A 21112-nucleotide genomic window follows, 5' to 3' on the forward strand; every position below is an offset into this window, starting at 1 on the left:
GAAAATAATAGTAAAATTACTGTTTTAGAAGACTTTTATAACAATAAAAATGTCTAAGTAAATTAAAACTATTTTTAAATTTAGTTAGGTACAATTAAAAACTTAATTAAACAGGCCAATAATCGTTCCTGTTTAGCTAACTTAATTATAGTTATCAGGCAAAAAAGAGGTAATTAAGCTTAAAATTACGTTAACCCCTTACCGCATCGCGGATCATATATAAACCAAGCCATATTTTCATGAATATCTTCAATTAGAAAATGAAAACAGTTAGTTTTGTGTATAGCGTATCAAATATGTTCCATTCCTCTGTCATAATAATATGAACACCGCCATCTATGAGTAACTCTACGAACTCGCCCATCATTCAACATCGACGAACAGGTTGCTACTTGAGCGCGTCGGTTTCTGTTATTTGAAAACTCCGAAAAAAATATAAAATCTCTAGTTACCGCTATTAGATAAATATTATAAAGAAGAAAAATACTTATATATTATTGATAAGGTAAGTTTTTTACATTTTATACAATTATATTAGCATTTTTGAGTATTTAATTGTATGGATCAAATTTGGTACAACATGCAAAAATATTCTTTTTCTATTGTGCCTTATTTGTACCGTTATGCAAAAATGTAAGTCGTGTTTTTATTATTAATATTTTATTAATACTTCTGTGATTGCTTATAATGTTTATTGTATTTTAGGCAACCTGATGGAATATGGATCCTAGACGATTTTACGGCGGTATCCATACGATTCTCAAGGATTTTCCGGACAGCAGTGCTGATGAGGACCTATCAGATGACGAGCAACTAACGAATAGAAGACGAAAGGTACTACCACCTCTCTGTATTCCAGAATCTGAGGAGTCTGACTCAGTTTCTGATGATAATATACCTTTATCTCATCTTGCTTCTTCGTCAACAAGGACTTCAAGGGCTGAAAAGCCTCGATGGAGGGATGGATTTTTGGAAAGAGCTGAAACTGATTTACAGTTTACTGGAGACATTTCTTTGCCTCTAGAAATCACAACGTTGAATACCCCGTACCAGTTTTTCAAATATTTATTCACGGACGACATTTTTCTATATATCTCAAGAAACTAATAAATATGCAGTCGAAAAGCGACCAGAAAAGCCCAGTAATATTACTGTAAAAGAACTTGAACAGTTTATTGGTATTTGCCTTTACATGTCGATAGTTCAGTTACCCTCTACAAGATTTTATTGGAATGAGGATATGGGGTACCCAAAAGTTAGTACAATAATGTCTTGTAATCGTTTCGAAGAAATCAAACGTTTTATTCATTTTAACGATAATTTGACACAAATACCAAAAGGTCAGCCAGGACATAACCCACTTCACAAAATCCAACCATTATTGGAGCTTTTAAGGCAAAGAATTTTGACAGTTCCTAAAGAACAGTATATGGCTGTTGATGAACAAATTATACCTACCAAGAGCAGATCATCTATGCGGCAGTACAACCCTAAGAAACCCCACAAATGGGGCTACAAAAACTTTGTCCTTAGCGGCAGTTCAGGATTTAGTTTTGATTTTGAAATATATACTGGAGCTCAGGGACCTGTACAATCTGACACTAATTTGCCAAAAATAAGTACTAGCAGTGACGTCGTAGTTCGCCTTTCTAGGACAATACCAGAAGGACTCAATTACAAACTATTCTTTGATAACTGGTACACGTCACTACCCCTTTTGACGTACCTTAACAAAAAAGGTATTTTACCAATAGGCACCATAAAAGCTAATCGTATCCCAGGCTACAAGGTTCCAGTTGAAAAAGATTTAAAAAAAAAAGGCCGAGGAACTACTGTAGAAAAATTGACCACAATTGACAACACTGATATATCAGTAGTGACCTGGTACGACAACAGAGTTGTGAACTTAGCTTCAACTTATGTTGGCAGCAAACCATCATCTGAAGTTCGACGTTTCAATAAAAAAGAAAAAACATATCAAAATGTATCATGTCCAAAGGCAGTCACGGTTTATAATAGACATATGGGTGGCGTGGACTTATTAGACGCTCTTCTTGGCTATTATAGAATTCAGATTAGATCGAAAAAGTTCTACCACCGCATATTTTTCCATATGATTGATATGATGACAGTTAATGCGTGGTTGTTATACAGGAGAACTTTAGCGGATTCAGACCCATATTTACCTTTAGCCGACTTCAAATGCGCAGTAGCTGAAGGGTTAAGCCAGACTAATAAACCATCAACAAGTGGAAAACGAGGACGGCCTTCTTATGAACTGGAAAATGCTATTGAAGCGAAGAAATTGAGAGGACCCATTGCTATCATGCCGTCTAGAGATGTAAGACTGGATCAAATAGATCATATGCCTGTCTGGACCACTAGACAGCGGTGCAAAGTACCAGAATGTAATGGTAGGTCACATGTTGAGTGCCAAAAATGTAAAGTGAGCCTATGTCTTAATGACAAAAGAAATTGTTTTAAGTTATTTCATACAACATAAGGTGACTGTAATTTTTTTTATTTAAAATTACAACATTTCTTTTTTAGTTAACCAAAAAATTTAATATAACTATAACGTTATTTACTAACAATATCGTATAAAAATTATTGCTTAAAGTGATTGACAGGAACTGACTGCCTGCCTGCCTTTGTATTTTTTGCTCACTGGACCAAATATGTACCAAAGTGAAAAAACGGTATATTTTCTTTATTTTTCAATAAATTAAAAAATGCTGAAACACGTGTTCTTTTATTTCTTATTTACTATCACATATATTTTTATTATCGACAAAAAAAAAATCATGCGGTAAAGGGTTAATCCATGTTAAAAGTAAACAAGTAGAAATCCGTCCCTGGTTTCAAGGCACTGATATACAAGTACAGTTAACTTCACATTGTCAACTTGTACGTAATAATGTACAGGAGTTTATTAAGTCAAGCCACATAAAAACTGGTTAAAGAAACTTCAGGATTATCGTCTAATCAACCACATAGCCTTGTAATTTATTTTTATAGTCATAAACTACGGTTTCGCGAGGCCTTAAAACCGTGATGAAACTTCTACAACTCAAAAAATGTTATACTTTCCTATTGTATGCAACAAATAAGTTGGAACAAATTTTTTGGAAGTTTGCAAAAGTTTACAAAAAAAGTCAAAATAACAAATTACTTTACAATAACTCTTTTGATTTTGTTTAGAAGTTTCTAGAAAGAGAAAACCTACTGAAGTTCTTCGTAAATATTGTCCCGAATTTATTTTTCAACCCTTTTACCTGTTTGTTTAAACGAATCCAAACGATATACCAATAACTGGAGGCCACATAATTATGTGCAATCAGAAACCTCGCCTTTTACTTTAAGGGTGTAAAAATATTGTATGAGTCTTATGTTCAGAGATAGTTACAAGGCTGGAGGATAGCCTACATGGTGATGTAGTCTATATGGTGATATAGACTATCTTTTTATCATTTTCCCACATGGACAAACTATAGGTAAAATCGACTAACATTTAAACAAATAAACTGCTTTTTCTTTCTAAAAAAACTATCTTGACTGATGGATTTATAATTGTTAGGTTAAGAGATAGATAGTTTTTGTTAGGTTTAGAGAATATTTTGGTATTCTATCTTTAAAGAAACAAGATAATTTATACTTACTCATCATACAAGACATCATACCTGACAGTTACTTCAAGAAGGCCCCAACCCTCAATGCAAATGATATTCTAATTATCACGATGGCCGTTTTCTTTGTTTGCACGGCGATGTGTGCAAATTGAAAGTTAATTACACCCTCCTCGACCCTCGTGACTGCATTATGGCCGCTAACTACTAGAAAAAAGATATAGTTTAAAGTAACGAGGGCAATTTGTCTGTCTTTAGTTTTTTTTTTTTTACTGGTTGAATAATGACTCGCGTTGTCTCATTTATTAATTGTTTTTCAGTATATATTGTGAAGTATGGAATAGTTTGGGTAAGTTCGCACTAAAGTTAGGGGGATTTTTCTTATACCTACCATTTGTCTAGAAAACCTTTATTAGTTTATTCTACTTTTTATTATACAATGTTGAACCAAGAAAGATGGTATCAAGTCTAAAATGTGGATTATAGATCTACCCCTTTAAGTAACATAGACACGTAAGTAATTATGTTATTATACATATATGTAGAATAAAATCAAACTACCCGATGAATATAACACATGTAATTTCCCATCATAATGCTCTGCATGATTGCAACCAAGTCTACAAACTTATTATGTATAGTTTAATATGTATAGGTATAAAGGTCGTAGTCTCATGTGTATGTATGTGTGTATATCGTGAAAGAAAGGCATTTAATTAGTTTTATTCACACACACACATAGACACGTGTGCATGTAAACAGTATGCAAGGTCGAGGTGATGACAAATGGACATTATAAAATGTTATGCTGTGATCATTTTCGTTGTAAGTTGTATGAAATCAAGTAAACTAGTGGTCGCTTATTGGTCGAAATTCGACCATATACGATTTAATTTACAATACCACTTAACATACGTTCAAGGATAATTTTTATTTAACGAATTGCTATTAGTTTTGTAAAATTCAAATTAATATATTCTGGCGCATCATGAACAGGAAAACTCTATTCATATTAGACGTGAGAATATCATCGCAATGTCTGTCGATTTTGACGTTTTGTCAAATACGATCAGATACTAGGCATGGTAGTGTGTGTAATGTTTTATTTATTGATTTAATGTACTTTATAAGCATTATTTTTGAAAAATATTAGCGTTCTCCACTTCTCCTACACATAAACTATAAGTGTACCAAATTTTATGCTCCTACGTCCGCGAAATTTTCGTAAAAAGGGGTCCAAAGTTTTTGCATCACGTATTAATATATAGATAATTATATTTCACTGTATACTTAGTTTATACATATATGTTTCTACTTAGTTTTGCATTACACATATTTCAAAGCGGCCTTTTACTGCCAGTCTTGCAATATTTAGTACATTATGTTAAATGCCGTATTTATAATTGCATATGATAGCTAACACGGCAGACATTTTTATGTTCTTCTAGTAAATGAATTTACAGAATTATCCCCTTTTATATCAATCACAAAATAATAAATACCAAAATATAAATTTACAAATGAATGATTTATTGAACGTAATATTATTACCTATATATACTAGATGTTCACTACCAATACTAGATCCAGCAAAATGGTCACTGACAAAGTTTAATATAGCCCTAAACTTTAATTAGTAAAATTGACGTCAACGACAAGGTCATTGGCCGCTGACAAATATACGCCATTAAACCACAAACGATTAACGAAAAACATAATCGTGATCATATTTATTGTGGCCCGATTTTCGTTGATCCAAATCGTGAAATGGCCACGCCTGAAGATCGTCTACTCATAAGTCACGAGTCACGAAGTCAGATTACGACTAATTGACGTGACTTTGCCCTACGCAGCCTTAATAAGCATTTATAACGATATAACCTCTTATTATCAAAAATACTTAACCTATTTATAATGTGGACGTACTCAGAATGTTAACGGCAGCAGTTAAAGCGCTTTTTGTGGCTACATTTTCAAGCGGCTTGACATTTTTTTGTGACGTATCTTAGTGTTATGTCCTGTGTTACTGTGTTTTGTGATTCGTACTTGTTTGAAATGAAAGATGATGACTGTAGATAAAGCGAAAGAAGTATATCAGATTCGTATCAATTGGCGTTCCATGGTCTCTGGCTATCCTCATCGGAGACAGGCGTGAGGTTATATATGTATGTAGGAAAGATAGTTTTCGCTTAAATGCTAATATTTTTGGCTTTTAGGTCACTATAAAAACGTTGCAAAAGCATGTCACTCCACAACACACAATAATTATTATGATTTGATATAATGATATCAATTTAGATTTGTCAAACACATTTTTAATTAGAAAACGCATGATTTAGATAAAATAATGTATTGTAAAATAAATAAATTCATGTAATGATACGGACGACAAATATGTAAGCGTTATAAATGTATATGTGTCTGTGTGTGTATTTTCATTTAGTTTACTTACGAAGTGCAAAAGAAAGGAAGAAACCAAACACATCAGCAAATTGTGTGTTCTGTACACACAAAATATGAAAACCTCTCCTTCAACCAGCGACTAAAACCTTACATAAGCTTCGAACAAAAGATAAGAGATATCGCATAGATCGTTAGGCAGTAACAGAGTAATTCAGATTCATTACCGATCGATCGATAGCCGCGACCAATTACTCGCCTTTATCACCAATTAAACGTTTACGATGGGCCGCCTACGCCGAGATTAATATGTAAATAGAAGGGGTATGTGTGTAAGTGGTCGCGAGATATTCCGATTGGTCGGTTTGTGGGCACATGATAGATGGTGTTCTAGAATGTTCGATTTTGTTTTTGATTGTGTGTTAAAGTTTTTGTGTCCCGTTTGTAATATTCTGATTGCTTCTGTTGGTGAACGTTGTTATAAAGATATTTTAAGTTTAGTTACATTAAGTTTTGGATTAAATCGCTTAGTGAGACTGGAAACTCATAACCTCTGAAACGGCTATTAATCGACAGATCTACATATTAATTATTATGTTATCGGCTTACTCACGTACTGTTTTGACGAGGAACTCGACTAGTTTCAAGCCATGCTAGAGGCTCATATTCATCTACATATAGATATCCATGAATATAATCAGGAACTTTTAGGAAATCTATAAAACTAGTAGTTTTTTAAAGTCGGTTAAAAAGTACAGTAGTTACGTAGTAAAAGCACGAGGTACTGCCGCTGACAAGTATCAAATTCTAGGAAATAAAACCTTTGTGAATTAAATTTTTAAGTAACGTAAGTTAAAATTAAGTGTATTCATAGAAAGGGGTGGCTTCTCATTTCCTATTCATACAACGTGACAAATAAGGAAAATTTACTTAAATATTCAAGCAATTTGAATGAAATAAATATACCTACTTATACTTCCTGCTACTTCCATTAGTCTCTTTAACAAGTCTAACATAAACATACTGAATGTGTATTATGCTCATCACGTCTTCCACACTCAATGGCTTAAGCAGAGATTTAAAATATGTTACATATTGTTATCATTTCATGAAGATTTGATTGTAAAATAATGCTAGTATCATATAATAGGAACCACACAACATATACATTTAACCAAACTTTCGTTATGAATGATAACGGAAACCGAAAATAGTCAGCAATACTTTAGCCAACTTAAAATACCCAAGTTACTCGACCATCCAAAAGATATAAAATACAATTTATAAAAACACTACAAATGTATTTCTCAAAAGAACATACTCAAAAGTTTAAATTGACAGAAAGCAAGCAGTAAGAAAACTGCAACTATTATTCAGAAAAGGCCGCCATTCACAAGTTTTCATTCAGTCGTCTACTCCTGACCTATTTTGTAAGACTACATGTATTAAAACCTCTTCTGAATCGCTCTCAGTTTACCTACAATTTACACTGTAAAGCTGTGAACACACAGAACATTATGAAGTGTATTTTCATTTAAAGTAAGAATTTGATTTTTCTGTATACGGTTTTATGTTTTCACTAAGTTACTAGTTTGTCTTAAGATTCACCTCTTCTAGACTAATAATTTGACGAATATTTAAGGATGACGTTTCTTGTTCATTCTTCTTTATGGCTTTACTGACTACCTGAAAGACAGTGTTGCAATATGGGTGTCAGATTTTAGAATTTGCTCAAAATTGAATAATATTATACCTGCGTAAAACTAAGATAAAACTAAGATAAAATATCAAAGAAACTACACGTAACAAAGATCATGGAACATCAAATAATATCAATACTTTACAATTTAACAATATTATCAGAACTATAAGCCAGTGAATACCACGCCTTAGCCTCCATTAGCGACCTCGTAAAATATCATGTGTTCTCATTAGTGCATAATGCTTGCGGCACAAAAATCCAGCGCTCGGGTATGCGTGGCCAATTAAATTTTAACCTAATTAAACCTAATCGTATCGACGGCGACGTGTGCTACCAAATCCTTTATCGTTCATCTAATTTTGTTTACGCAGATCTTTTTATGGGAAGTTGCCACGCTTTGTTTTAACGTGGATTGGGTTAGTTAATGTAGCTAATTACTCATCTGTGTTTTAATTGCGTTTTAAGTATATTATAATTGTCAAGTTTTTTACTAAAAGACTTTTAGTGTAATTAAAAATTACAGTACATACAATAAAACAAACAATTTCGAGAACGATAGTTACAAAAGTGTAAAACACTGAAAGTCGTATAAATATTTCTATAAAAAAAATATATTCATGTTTTAGAATGATCATGGAGGACCTTGGCCGTTTGATCAAAACTGCTTCCAAACTTCCATACTTCTAAGAAATATACTCAACCAATAAATCAACAGCTCTATAAACTTAAAAAGTAACCCTCATGATAGTTTCTCAGAAGCTAAGCATCTATGCGTTTATTCTAATGGCGCCCGAAACTTTATCTATCATTTCAAGTGTCATATTCGTAATGTTAATGTTAAAACTAAATAGCAATAACGAACAATACACAATGCCACCACTTAATAATGGAACGTGCTCATTATTATAAACAGCTTTTGTTTTGTCTCAGTGTCAAACTGTTGTATTTTTATTTTATTATGACTAGCGATGAAACTGTCGAATTAAAACTGTTTTTAAATATAATGTGAGTGTGTGTGTGAGTGTTGTGTGTGTGTATAGTGAGATATTTCTGAGGGTTTGTTCGATTAAAGTGTATATGGTAATTCGATTTTGTTTTATTGTGGTGTCTATGCTACTTATTGTCAATGTAAAAAAAATTTCGTTTGTATAGTGAGATATTTCTGAGGGTTTGTTCGATTAAAGTGTATATGGTAATTCGATTTTGTTTTATTGTGGTGTCTATGCTACTTATTGTCAATGTAAAAAAAATATCGTTTGTAATAATGAAAAGAAAAATAACTTTAGTTTTTCTACAATAATGTCATTTTCACTCATGGTTTATACACATTGGCCAATAATACCACACCAGACAGTAATAACAATGTTTTAAAGACAGATCACAAGTGCAAAATCAACAAAGAAGACAAGGAACGAGAGAATATCAATCTTCAGTCACAAAAAAGGCACAGTACTGATAGTTTGTATACTAAAACACACAAGTTTATGCCAAGGCAAAGTATTAATAAACTAGAGTCACTAGACATTGATCTTTCCAGTAAAAGCATATGACAGCCGCAAATACATTGGCAACGACCGCCATTTGTTAACGAAGTGAACCACAACCAATCAGTGTTAACAATAGCTTCCGTACATGCTACGCCATACGATCTATTAATACTAAACAGTTATCTCTTTGCTACGGAATTCTTGCTACGCGCGTAGCACCGTAGCGGCGTAGCACAGAGATAGTGTAGTCACGGATGGTCAATTTAAATTGGTCTTTTTATTTTCTTTAGATTTCAGTTTATTAGATTGTTTGAAAGACTACTATAGTATGTATTGTCTTTCCACCCTGTGGGGGCACATACTATACTGTGACGGCCGATACTAGTCGGTAGATGGCTTTCGAGAACTTTTCTGCCCCGTGAAACCATTGGGGAAGACCTATAATAATCATTAGTGGGTAATATATTGCAACTAATATGATGAGTAAATATTGTGCTGTAATCTTTCCGTGATCTAATCTCAAATTAGTAACTATAGTTTTAGGCATAAACTACTCGTAAGTAAACATTGTCTAATATTGTCACACTGGGATGAGGCAATAATTTCCTTTTCAAGTTACAACTGAATCAAGTTCAATATAATTAATGATCTCTCTCTCGTAGATATGTGTTAGTGACAGTATATCTAACTAGCGCTCGATCCGTCACGCGGACAATGGGAGCGACCCGGTAATCGAACTTGCGACCTGTCGCCTGAGATCATCCATCACTGATAGCGACATCTACTGGGATTGCGACACAAGTTTTCATGATAGTTTTCTGAACTACTTATCACTGAATAAATCCATTTAGACTAGACTAAGCGTCAGTTTCACCACCTTCATATAAGTTTCCGTAAACTTATGTGACAGATAGAACATACAAATTACGTTCTTAAAAGTTATCTGCTACATAGCGGCTATCCAGACATTGTGAAACAAGTCCTTCATGACAACTCTAGCCTACAGAATCTTAAGAGACTGATCTGCGTTTTCAGAAAATAATTACAGTATTAGATGCAGTATTTAGCTAATAACAAGAGTCATTGCGACAGTATTTCCAGTTTATTATAAAGGACTTACACAATAAATAACTATAGATGTTTATCATATCACATCATAACGTTTAATTTGAATTTCTTATACTTTAAGACTATTACATTCACCATGATAACAAAGGAACTGATTATGAAAAATGTCTGTAGGTACAATAACTTGTAATATAAGTTTAATTACAACAATAAATATAGCTAGACAGATAGAAATTACAGAAATTACCCACTTTCATGACCACAAGGATACTATAAAGAAAAACTGATGGATCACAGTCCAACTGCCTTTAATAATAAGTTTCGTGCCCCAAGGACGTTATGATAATGATGGCGGCGCGACGCTCGGAAGCAGATAGCATCGCATCGCGCGCACTGGACAATCACCCTTACCTACAATCATTTATAATAATCACACTAAATCACGATCAGAGTCTATAAGAATTACCTTTTTGCGAATATTAAAATGTTGTTTATATTATAACTTTCGTGAGACATACTAATTTAACCAGTAGCAGCGCGATTGTCGCCGCGTTGTGTGTAGCGGATTAGTGTTAATTAATATGAGCCTCTAGCATGGCTTGGAAGTAGTCGAGTTCCTCGTCAAATCTATACATATAATAAAATCGTAGAAAAGTGCTGTCTGTACATTGAAAATAAAAATAAAAAAAATAGCAGGGGTTATTGTTATGTCGATGTCGAACCCAAAAATGTAATTAACTTTTTTTTTGTCTGTTTGTCTGTTTGTCTGTTTGTCTGTTTGTCTGTTTGTCTGTTCGTCTGTGCGCGCTAATCTCAGAAACGGCTGATCCGAGTTGGATGCGGTTTTCACGAATATATTGTGGGATGCTTAAATTTACATTTAGTGTTTGTTTCATGTCAATCGGTTCATAAATAAAAAAGTTATGTCAAATTAAAGAATCACGTCGAACATTCTATGCTTATACCATTAATCTCCGCAACTATTTGACGGATTTGGTTGAAATTTGGTACAGATATAGTTTAGAACCTTAGAAAGGACATAGATATATTTTTATTTCAAAAATCAAAAAATAAAAATAAGAAATAAATTATTTATAAATAATTCTATGTCGATCGTTACACGACTTCGGTTCATGTTATTGTTTTAATTTATCGAAAAAAAGTAAATAAATAGTAAAAAGGTATGAAAAAAATAATATCAATATAATAAAACATTTAGTACAAAGAAAATGCTCTAACGGAGTATAGATAATTCTATGTCGATCGTTACACGACTTCGGTTCATGTTATTGTTTTAACTAGCTGACCCGCGCAACTTCGTTTGCGTGTATCCCGCTACTTCGACAAATACAGTCAACGCACCAACACATATTGGATACTAATTTTCAATTCACAATAACTTCTCTTTCCCTTAACCGCGTTTAAAATATTAAAATGTTTTTTGGTTTCTGTGACTCTTCTTTGATCGCCCCCCCTATCAGTTTTTGGAAAAAATATTTAAGTAATGTACAGATTTTTTTTGTCTTATATGTATAGATCAAAGTCGTAGTACCTACTTTTTAATATTATTTATAGGGACGCTGCCCCGCCGCCGCGGCCGGCCCATACCGTGCCGCAATACTAATATCGTGATATCTCCTAAACTATATGTCTAAATAACACACTGTAAACTGCAAAAATAATCTAAATTAAATGCTCGTGATGATGAACTTACTTATTATGATAAGGATATATGTATTATTGGTTATATCACCAGTTAAACATCACCCAACGAATTAAATGTTTTTTTAATACAGAAAAGTAGTTTTTGTGACTTAAATAAAAAAGCTGGATATATGTCATCGCGGACTTTTTTGTAGAACTAATAAAGACCAATGTTTTTGCTATACATTGTTCTTACTTGTATCCAACGGTATAAGCGGCGCACGCACAAATGCAATCTTCAATTAGATTTTTTTCTGACTTCTTGGACATAAATCGCTATAACTCAGCTAATATAGTTTCAATGTATTTCAATTATATATAAAAACCTGTCGGAGAAAATACTCTTTCTATTAGTGAAAACCGCATCAAAATCCGTTGCGTAGTTTTAAAGTTTTATGCATACGAAGGGACTACAGACAAAATGGGCGACTTTGTTTTATACTATGTATAGAAGATTCATCGAAAAAAAGTAAATAAATAGTAAAAAGGTATGAAAAAAATAATATCAATATAATTAAACTTTTAGTACAAAGAAAATGCCCGAACGGAGTATAAATAAATACAGTAGAACTCCAATTATCCGAATTAATGGGGACCGGGACCCATTCGGATAATCAAATATTCGGATAATCGGATTTTTTCAAAAAAATTGCCATTGAAGAGAATAAAAGCTACGTTTTGATATTGCACTATTTTTTTATTGAATTAAATTGCGGGGGAAGTCAGCGTAGGCACAACGGCAAGTTAAGACAAGTCAAGACTTGACAAACACTGGCTTCGCGGGGGGGAGAATAATAGCGCACTTAGACTTTTTTGACAATTTTTGTGATTCGGATAGTCGGAGTTCGGATAATTGGAGTTCTACTGTAATCCAAGTTGTCTTTATCCTCGATAGATGGCGTTGGGATCGAAATAGATCGCGCTATGGTTTCGTTACATTCATTTGGTTGGGTTTCGGCCGAGCGCTTCGGTACTATCGTAGAAAAAGTGTATTATCAGTCGTATGATTATTTGTCTGTAGTGGTCCTGCTGTTTCGTATATTCTAAATTGGTTTCGTTGTATTTGTCAATTAATAAGTTTATTTGTTGGGTTTTCCTGGTTTTTTGGTTAAACTATTTAACGTAGGTTTAGTTTGATATCGACTATTAGTAGTTACTGTAGTTAGTTTTTTTAATAAAATTGTAAGTCTAATTTTTTTTTAATTAAGTAGATTAGATTTAAGTCGTTTCTTTTAAATTATTTTGTTTAAGCTTGGTTATTATAGCATAGAGGATATGTTGTAATATAGTTTCTTTTTTAATTGTTATAAATTCGTAATTTGTAGCTTTCTTCAGTTTTAAGTTAGTTTAAGTCCGTTTTTAAATTATTTTTTGCCCTAAGTGAGTAAACATCTATTAAATTCAAACGCAGAGCTCATTATGTTGATTTTTGAAGAGTTCCCTGGAATGTCTTCCACATCTCATTTTTGAAAAGATCCCGCGAGATCGGGAACTATGTGGTTAAAACCAAAAATTTGCCGGAAGTCACTATTCCACGCGAACGAAGTCGCGGGCAAAAGCTAGTTAACAAATATATCTATAAAAACCGCATTCGCATCGGATCAGTAGTTTTAAAGTGATGCGTGCACAAATATACAGATAGACAAATAAAAAGTCTAACCACATTGTTGGGTTATATATCGATGGAAAGAGTTGAATTTGAGATTGACTGATATACATATATTTCAAATCAAATAAAATCTCTTTAATGCATCTATAATTTACAGTGTGGTCTACAATTTTATTTAAATTTACAGTAATATGTCCCAACTAGGGACCCTTTTGGGCACCGCAAAAGTTTATAATCATTTCATTTCTACAGTTATATGTATGTATCTAGTGTACTTATAGTTGCGGTCACAGATGTAATTATAAGTAATGTTTATGGGCGGGACGTGTTTCTTTATGGGCTGATAAGACCCTTTTCTATTAAGGTCATTTCCCCTTCTTTTTATTCAGCTATTTCATTAGTTTTTATTTAGTAATACTTATCATGAAAGCCGAATTTTGGAATGGTATGTCGAAGCTTGCTAATGTGCACTTTCCTCGCAACTTTAGTCTTATTATAATAGCTTTGTCGGAGTTGAATGGGGCGGCGACTGCCGATCATAGGGTCTCGGGTTTCTGCTATTCTCAAATTGTATAATAAAAAGCACTAAAGACGTTTGTCCTGTAATTAAGCAAAGTATATCATGTCATACTTTAAAAAAAATGCTTGTAGAAGTTGTTAAATGATATTTATTTCTGTGAATTCAACTTTTACACGATAATATTTTGAAAGGAAGTTTAACGAGACTGGCATTTCATATCTGGCTGAAAATCTTGATGTTCCGGAGTTACAAACCCACCAGGGTGGCTTTTTCCAAGTTATATGTACTTTCTAAGCATATTTTGACACCACTGGCTAACGGTGAAGGAAAACTTCGTAAGGAAACCAACCTGGATTTATAATTACTAATTAATAAGTTTGAAATCGCCAACCCGCATTCAACAAGCGTGGTCATTAACGCTCAAATCCTTCTCCATGACCGAAGCCTTTGGTCAGCAGTGGTCACGTATAGGCTGTTGATGTGTTGATGTAAATCTGAGATTAACCTTGGAGGGGAAGTCAGTTGTTCATGCGTCACCAAGTCAATTTAGACAATGGAACAAAAGCTCTTACAAGCAAACATTACTTAATCTTTATCCAATACATTTCGTGCATTGCCTTGAAGGAATAGCAAATATTCCTTCCGTATTGCCATTAACTGCATAACAATAACTATAACCTTACCCTTGAGCAAGTAGAGACGTTGGCAATACTTGGCAATCAATGCGTATGGACCATCACGCCCCGGGAATCGAACCCCCATTAGGAGCATTAGATGTCAAGGTCTCTGATTCAATGTTTGGGTAGCATTGTCGTACTCTATTTTGGAAATGGAGATAACATTGTTTTCAGGCTTTCACTACAATAACAAATAATAAAATAAAAATAAACTTTATTCATAATTAAATAATGAAATATATCTTAAATACCTAGATTTGGTCTCACAAAGTTAGATCTATACTAGGGAAGGTTATAGTTCTATGACAACTGTAGTACTATTCGTGGATACTTAGATATTTTGTAAGAATAATTCTTCAACCAACTACTGTATGCTTTCAAAATTAGGTAAGACATTATATCTGCTTAAACTCATAGCAACAAATACCGTAAGTATTTTTGTAATGTCGAAGATAGAGACAGAGCATTATCAATCTAAATATGTATCTACCTACTCATTACGTCATCACCTTACCATATATATCATTATATATCATATATATCATTGCCGGGACATTAATGGAGAATCCCCGCGAGATATATAACCTTATCATATCTTTGTTACTTTAAATAAGTATATCAGATAGATACGCATAATTTGATGCCATCGTGATATCACTTAATAATGTTACCGAGTATCTTATCTCTCTTTACTAAACAAAAACAAACCTTGCGATGATATAATTTGAACTGAAAATCCTTTAATGAATTTTATATGATGATAGGTGAATTTTTGAAATTGAAGTCACTAAATCCTTTTTTATATCCTGGTATTTTACACGTAATTGATAAAAGAGCAGGTGCAGGTGATATTGTTGTATTTTGGTTCGGTTTTGTTCGATTTTTGTTGATCATGATTTGAGGGCGTGGGTTTATAACCTACCCACGGCAGTACCAATGTGATTTTTCCTGAGTTATATGTAATTTCTAATATTATTTAGACGCCAAACCTAACAAATAGTGAAGAAAAACATCTCTGGGCTTTATAGCTCAGGAGTTATTTCATACTATTAAAAAGAAATGTATTCTGGGGCTCATGCCCAGATTCATAATTTTATTATAAGTTGCAAATCGCCAACCCGCATTGAGCAAGCTTGGTGATTAATGCTCAATCCTTTTCGGAGTAAGAAGAGGCCTTTAGTCAGCAGAGGCGGATGTACAAAGAACCATAAGCTTACGTCAATGTGAATATACTTAGGTATAAGTACATCATGATGCATATCACTCGGATGCTGGTTGCATGAAACACTCAATGACTCAGAGATAAGTGCATCTGGCTGAGATCACCCTTCTTATCGGAAAACTCACATCTTTATATGTGCTTACGTATGTATGTGTGTATATGAAGTGTGGTCGTAGTCATAGCTGCTGTGTCATATGATTCTTGATGAATATAAGAGTTCTTGAACAATTCTCGTCAGATTTTTCTGAATAATCTTGTTGTACCAGAACTGAAATAGAATTGTAGCTGTTAAGCAAAAAGTTTCTGGTTTAATTCGTGCGCCGGACAAATCTTTTTTTTTCGTAATAGCACTGAGTCTGGAATTGTGTCCGGCAGACATGTGATAATAGGTGACGATTGGATTTTATATTTAATATTATGCAACTCTACCTAATCTTCAGGGAAATAAAGGCTTGTTCTCTGTGAAAAAACCAAGACTGATTTTTTGTGTTAAACAAGTTTCATTTAAACATCTCACTAAAACAAATATGTGCTGTATACACATACATGTTTCAAAATTATCTTCCATTGTCTTATTAATACGTAGGTACTATACATTTTTATCTTTACTTTGCTAATAGCCAGCCGCATGTCGCAAGATGTCATATCGATTTAATTAAGATATCAAAAGAATGTCTGATACTAGTTTACGGTCTGGTCTGCATTAGTTATTAGCATTGTCTTTGCCTATTAAAAGTAGTAGTTAAAGAATCAGAGTTCCATTCCACATGATTAAATTGTTAATTAACTTATTCTGTACATTTCAAACGTCACAGAAAGAAATAAGCTAAATGTGTCAAAATTTTATGAAAAAAGTGTTCCAAAATCTATAGTTAAATATTTGGATAATAATCGCAAAATAATTAATTACTAACAATTTATTTTATTTCAAAAACTAAAACCCTTATTAAAAATCTAGAATATTTACAAATTTTAGAACTTATCTACTGATTTATCACTCAAATCACTTATCGCTTAAGCTTCTCTATTAAAATAAATAAAAAAAAAAAACATTTTGTTAATTCGCCGTAGAAATCGCAAAATTAAAACACTGTTTCCTTACATATCACCTACAGAACCATTACACATCAAAAACCATCAATCGTAATAAAGAAAATTAAAATTGAAGTTATCAATATCGTAAGTAATGGATATCAGCAGACGGTGAGCAGATAAAAGTCAAGTAATAAGTAAAAATTAATGCTTTATTGTGATCACACTGCGTGACTCTGTCAGTCTGCTGGTGACGCAATCATTAACTTACAATATGAACATTAACTTCTGTAGATTTATAGTCATAGGCTTGTTACACCTGCCTAGTAAGTTACCGGGGCTCCGGCTCGAAAAGTAGAAGTAGGAACGGGGTGGATTTTAGTCAGTAAGATTCTGACAGATTCTCGCCTCGCCACCTCGCCTAAAGAGGGTATGTCACTGGATGATTTTCTCCCTTAACAAAAGGCTCTGTGCACCTGAAATTCATCTATTCAATATTAAACCTTGTACCTAAAAAATATCTCATACTAATTACACAACGAATATGTATTGATTGTTTTATATCCAGGATAGTAATAACAAACGCTACACATAAAACGTTTTGCCATTTTTCTTCAATAAACAAAACAACATTTACATAAAAACAAATACCTACGCGTGGAAAAAATTACATGTAATATTAAGAGGAGCAACTATTTCTTTAGTTTTTCCGTGGCACAGGGTCCGGAATACATTTCCCTCGGGTCGTAATTGAAAGGTTGCTCTACAAAGCGAAGCCCTGTCGCTGCCGACCTCATTCCACGACTGTAGTTTAATTATAACTCGCCTTCGCCCACATTTCTCCACACCAGTTTGTTTATGCTAATATTTATCTTGAAGAGGTTGTGATAAATTATTTAGTTTTTTTTTTTTGTAGTGATTTTGATTCTTGTGTATTGTGACTGAGATGAAGATTTTCCAGTGTATCATAATTGAACTGTGTATGATAAATTGCAAGGAAAGGTTTTTAAGATTAGACAAAAGTATAATTCATTTCTTCATGATTACATACAATTGGCTAGATACTCTCGACAGAGATCAGGCACTGGTGTTTGGTGGAGATATCTGGTACATGCAAGAAATACTTTTAAACAAAATAATATTCTGGAATAGCCATTTATAAAGTCGGTACAGTTTCAATTTATTATTGTAGAAAGAATCAGTAATTTGATATTTGTACAGTATTTAGTGCTGTTAATGTTCTCTTCGGGAATGTATTTAAAACATAAGTACTATTAATCCTTTTCTTAAGCCATTTGTTCGTAAATAAGTAGGTGTGAGGAACAAAACCAACAATAAGGTTGTTCCTGCCATAACAATATTTAAAAAACATTGATGTATGTTGTATACAACATAAAAAATACATAACCCTGAAATCAAACCTATAATTGTCGAGCATAAAAACCGTCAACACAATAAGGTAATGATTATAAAGCAAAGGAATCAAAACAAAAAGAAATCAAAACATTTTTGTTATGGCAACACTGGCCTGTCAATATGTTAACGACTTGAAGTTAACGCCTTTCCCTAATAATTTTCTTGTTTTACATACGTTTGACCCGCAAATCGCTTATAGGGCTGGGTGCAACTGTGAGCGAGAATGTACTTCTCAATTTATTTAAAAGAAATCTGTTTTGAATCAGAGTAAAATGCTAGAAAAAAGATTATTTCGCACTACATAACGTTATAAGTATAATTAAAGTTTAGAAGTAAACTTTTACTCAACTCAAAACAAAATTACATTACGACATAGTTGTAACTTGTAAAGCCAAGACAAACATTTTATTTTTTCTCACTTAAAAGTACCAAAGGCTTCGCAAACAAGGACTTTGACAAGGAACTCGACACTTTCATCTAAAAGGTTAGGTGTTATGTAAATTTTAAAAATTGAATTTGCTTACAATAATGATAGTCATTAATTATATTATCAAATGAGAGACTATGGCTTCACATTCTCGGGGTCTCGAAAAGATGTCAGAGTCCTAAAGTCAAGTCGGTTTGGATTTCCTGTTAGTCTAAAACCTAAATTTACCATCATCTTATTAAGAAAAAATACGATAAACTACCAAGATATGTAGAAATTACTTCCACGTATTCGCTACTCGCTAACACTGGGACCTAACCCTCTCCAGCTTAACACGGTGTTATTGAGTATTGAAACTCAATCTTAATTGTGCCGGAAAACAATTTACAGGTAAAATACATAATAGTTGTTTTATCGAGAGCGTTTTATCATGGTATTAGCTGCCGCCTGCCTTGTGTAAACATCTGCTGACGAAAGCTGAACTATTTGTTACATCTACAGCCTATTTAAGACGATTATTTTGATGTAATTGATGGACCAAATGCTGTTAGAAAATAGAGGCTTTGGTATGATCAATATTAAAATGACTGAAATATTGAAAAGTCAAATTTTTATCTGATTTACCTATACGTATGAATATCTTTACTAGAGAATAGAGTATTTGTTGTTCTGAGAAGAGTAGACAACATATCTTACTTATTTACCGAAGTAAAGTTTAGACATTGGTAGAATGGGACGTAAAGAATTGCGAAACTATTATTAAAATAAATAATACCTACTCGTATGTACATAAAAGCGGCTCCAGTTGGTAAGTCATACAGTGCATGCATAAAACAAAGCTTAAAAGAACACGGTCCAAGACGTCGTTTCTTAATTTACGAGGGCGTTTTGTGGCGAGTGGTCTCGTCATATCCGAGCACCATCTGCAGGTAAGTTACGAGCGGGCGCAGGCACGCACACGCACACCGGCGCGCGCGCACGCACACCACGCCTCGCCGACTGTCCACCGGCCGAACAATCGATCGTAAATCAGCTTCGATAAAATTATAGGAGGGAACACAATGGATGTCGCCCGGCAACATCTGCGACGCATAATCTGCCCTCCTGCCATCGCAAAGAGTCCGCTTTCACGCGCCACCTGGCCGCGCCCGCCGCCTAACTCTCCGTCTCCGAGATAAAGTCGACATTCGCACGTGTACAGACAAGAAGTGTTTATTTTGAGAAAGTCGCCCCGCGCGATTCTCACCTTTATAGGAGAAAGCTTTGCGCCGATATTCCTCTGCGTTTACGAACACTCTCGTAATTGCGAAATTCACGCTTCGCGGTGCGGTACAAAAATAAGATTATGGATTCTGCTGAGCTCCAGCGTTATTGTGATTCGAGGATCCGTCCGTAGGTATGTCTGCGAGCTTTACGACTACTATTCCTGGAGGAATAAACCGTCGTGCTTATTGAATATTGTTCAGGTTATTTATGGAAGATATCGCCATTGTCCAGAACGCGGCGCGGATTCTTAGCCCTGGAAGTTTGTTTAGCGTACCTTTGTGATTGCGTATTTACACTTCATTAGGTAATATTACCTTAGTACAATCGTATTGTGTGTGTGTTGTTGTGTTATTCCACACTTCTAGAAATCTAGGCACAAAGTTTATGTTTAGGAAGCCTAGACATTACGTTATGAACGCTCAACAATAAAGTATAATCAATATCGTGGCCGGTGACCAATTCCATAATGTCCTTTGAAGAGAAATCTTATTGGTCTACAAAACGAATGAAGTTATTTTACTGTTACTACTAATACTTTCAAATAAGCTCAGAATGCCATCGTAATCGAGAAAGTTAATCGGTACATCCAGAGCATCGATTGTAGAATCGAATACAAACGAATTGGCCGGGTTGGGCAATCAACTCGCTCTCACAAAAGGGCAACGGTCAGGGATCGAATTTCCCGACACTTGGTGAAGATCGTTGGCTCGGCACACGTTTACGATCGTCGTAAAGACGTGGCCAGATATTGAACGAGCTCCTATATATCCTTATGTAGGAATGTACACGTATATTGTAAATATCCAAGTATTGGATTGCGACAAAATGAAATTGGATTCAAAAAACCAACTGGATTGTCTTTTAAGAATGTCGATGCTGACAGAAAACTGTTGAAGGAAATCCGCGTTGGCATTAACTTGTTAAACCTTTATTTTTATTAGCGTGTGTTCAAAGGA

General features: G+C 33.9%; 2 protein-coding genes across 4 annotated transcripts in view; one reads left to right on the forward strand and one right to left on the reverse strand.

Annotated features, from left to right (window-relative positions):
• LOC118271795 (MDS1 and EVI1 complex locus protein EVI1-A) overlaps positions 1-21112 on the reverse strand; it is a 107892-nt gene that overhangs the window by 83443 nt on the left and 3337 nt on the right. The gene's annotated exons all lie outside the window — the stretch shown is intronic.
• LOC118265338 (piggyBac transposable element-derived protein 3-like) lies at positions 188-2825 on the forward strand. Its single transcript, XM_035578162.2, has 2 exons — positions 188-505; positions 706-2825. The coding sequence occupies exon 2, from the start codon at positions 1193-1195 to the stop codon at positions 2501-2503; it is 1311 nt and encodes a 436-aa protein (XP_035434055.2). The 5' UTR covers positions 188-505; positions 706-1192; the 3' UTR covers positions 2504-2825.

Source organism: Spodoptera frugiperda, chromosome 5, assembly GCF_023101765.2.
Source record: "Spodoptera frugiperda isolate SF20-4 chromosome 5, AGI-APGP_CSIRO_Sfru_2.0, whole genome shotgun sequence".
Lineage (NCBI taxonomy): Eukaryota > Metazoa > Arthropoda > Insecta > Lepidoptera > Noctuidae > Spodoptera > Spodoptera frugiperda.

Excerpts from the sequence above, each read along its gene's own strand:
- LOC118265338 (XM_035578162.2), top strand. The coding sequence starts at position 1,193 with ATGTCGATAGTTCAGTTACCCTCTACAAGATTTTATTGGAATGAGGAT.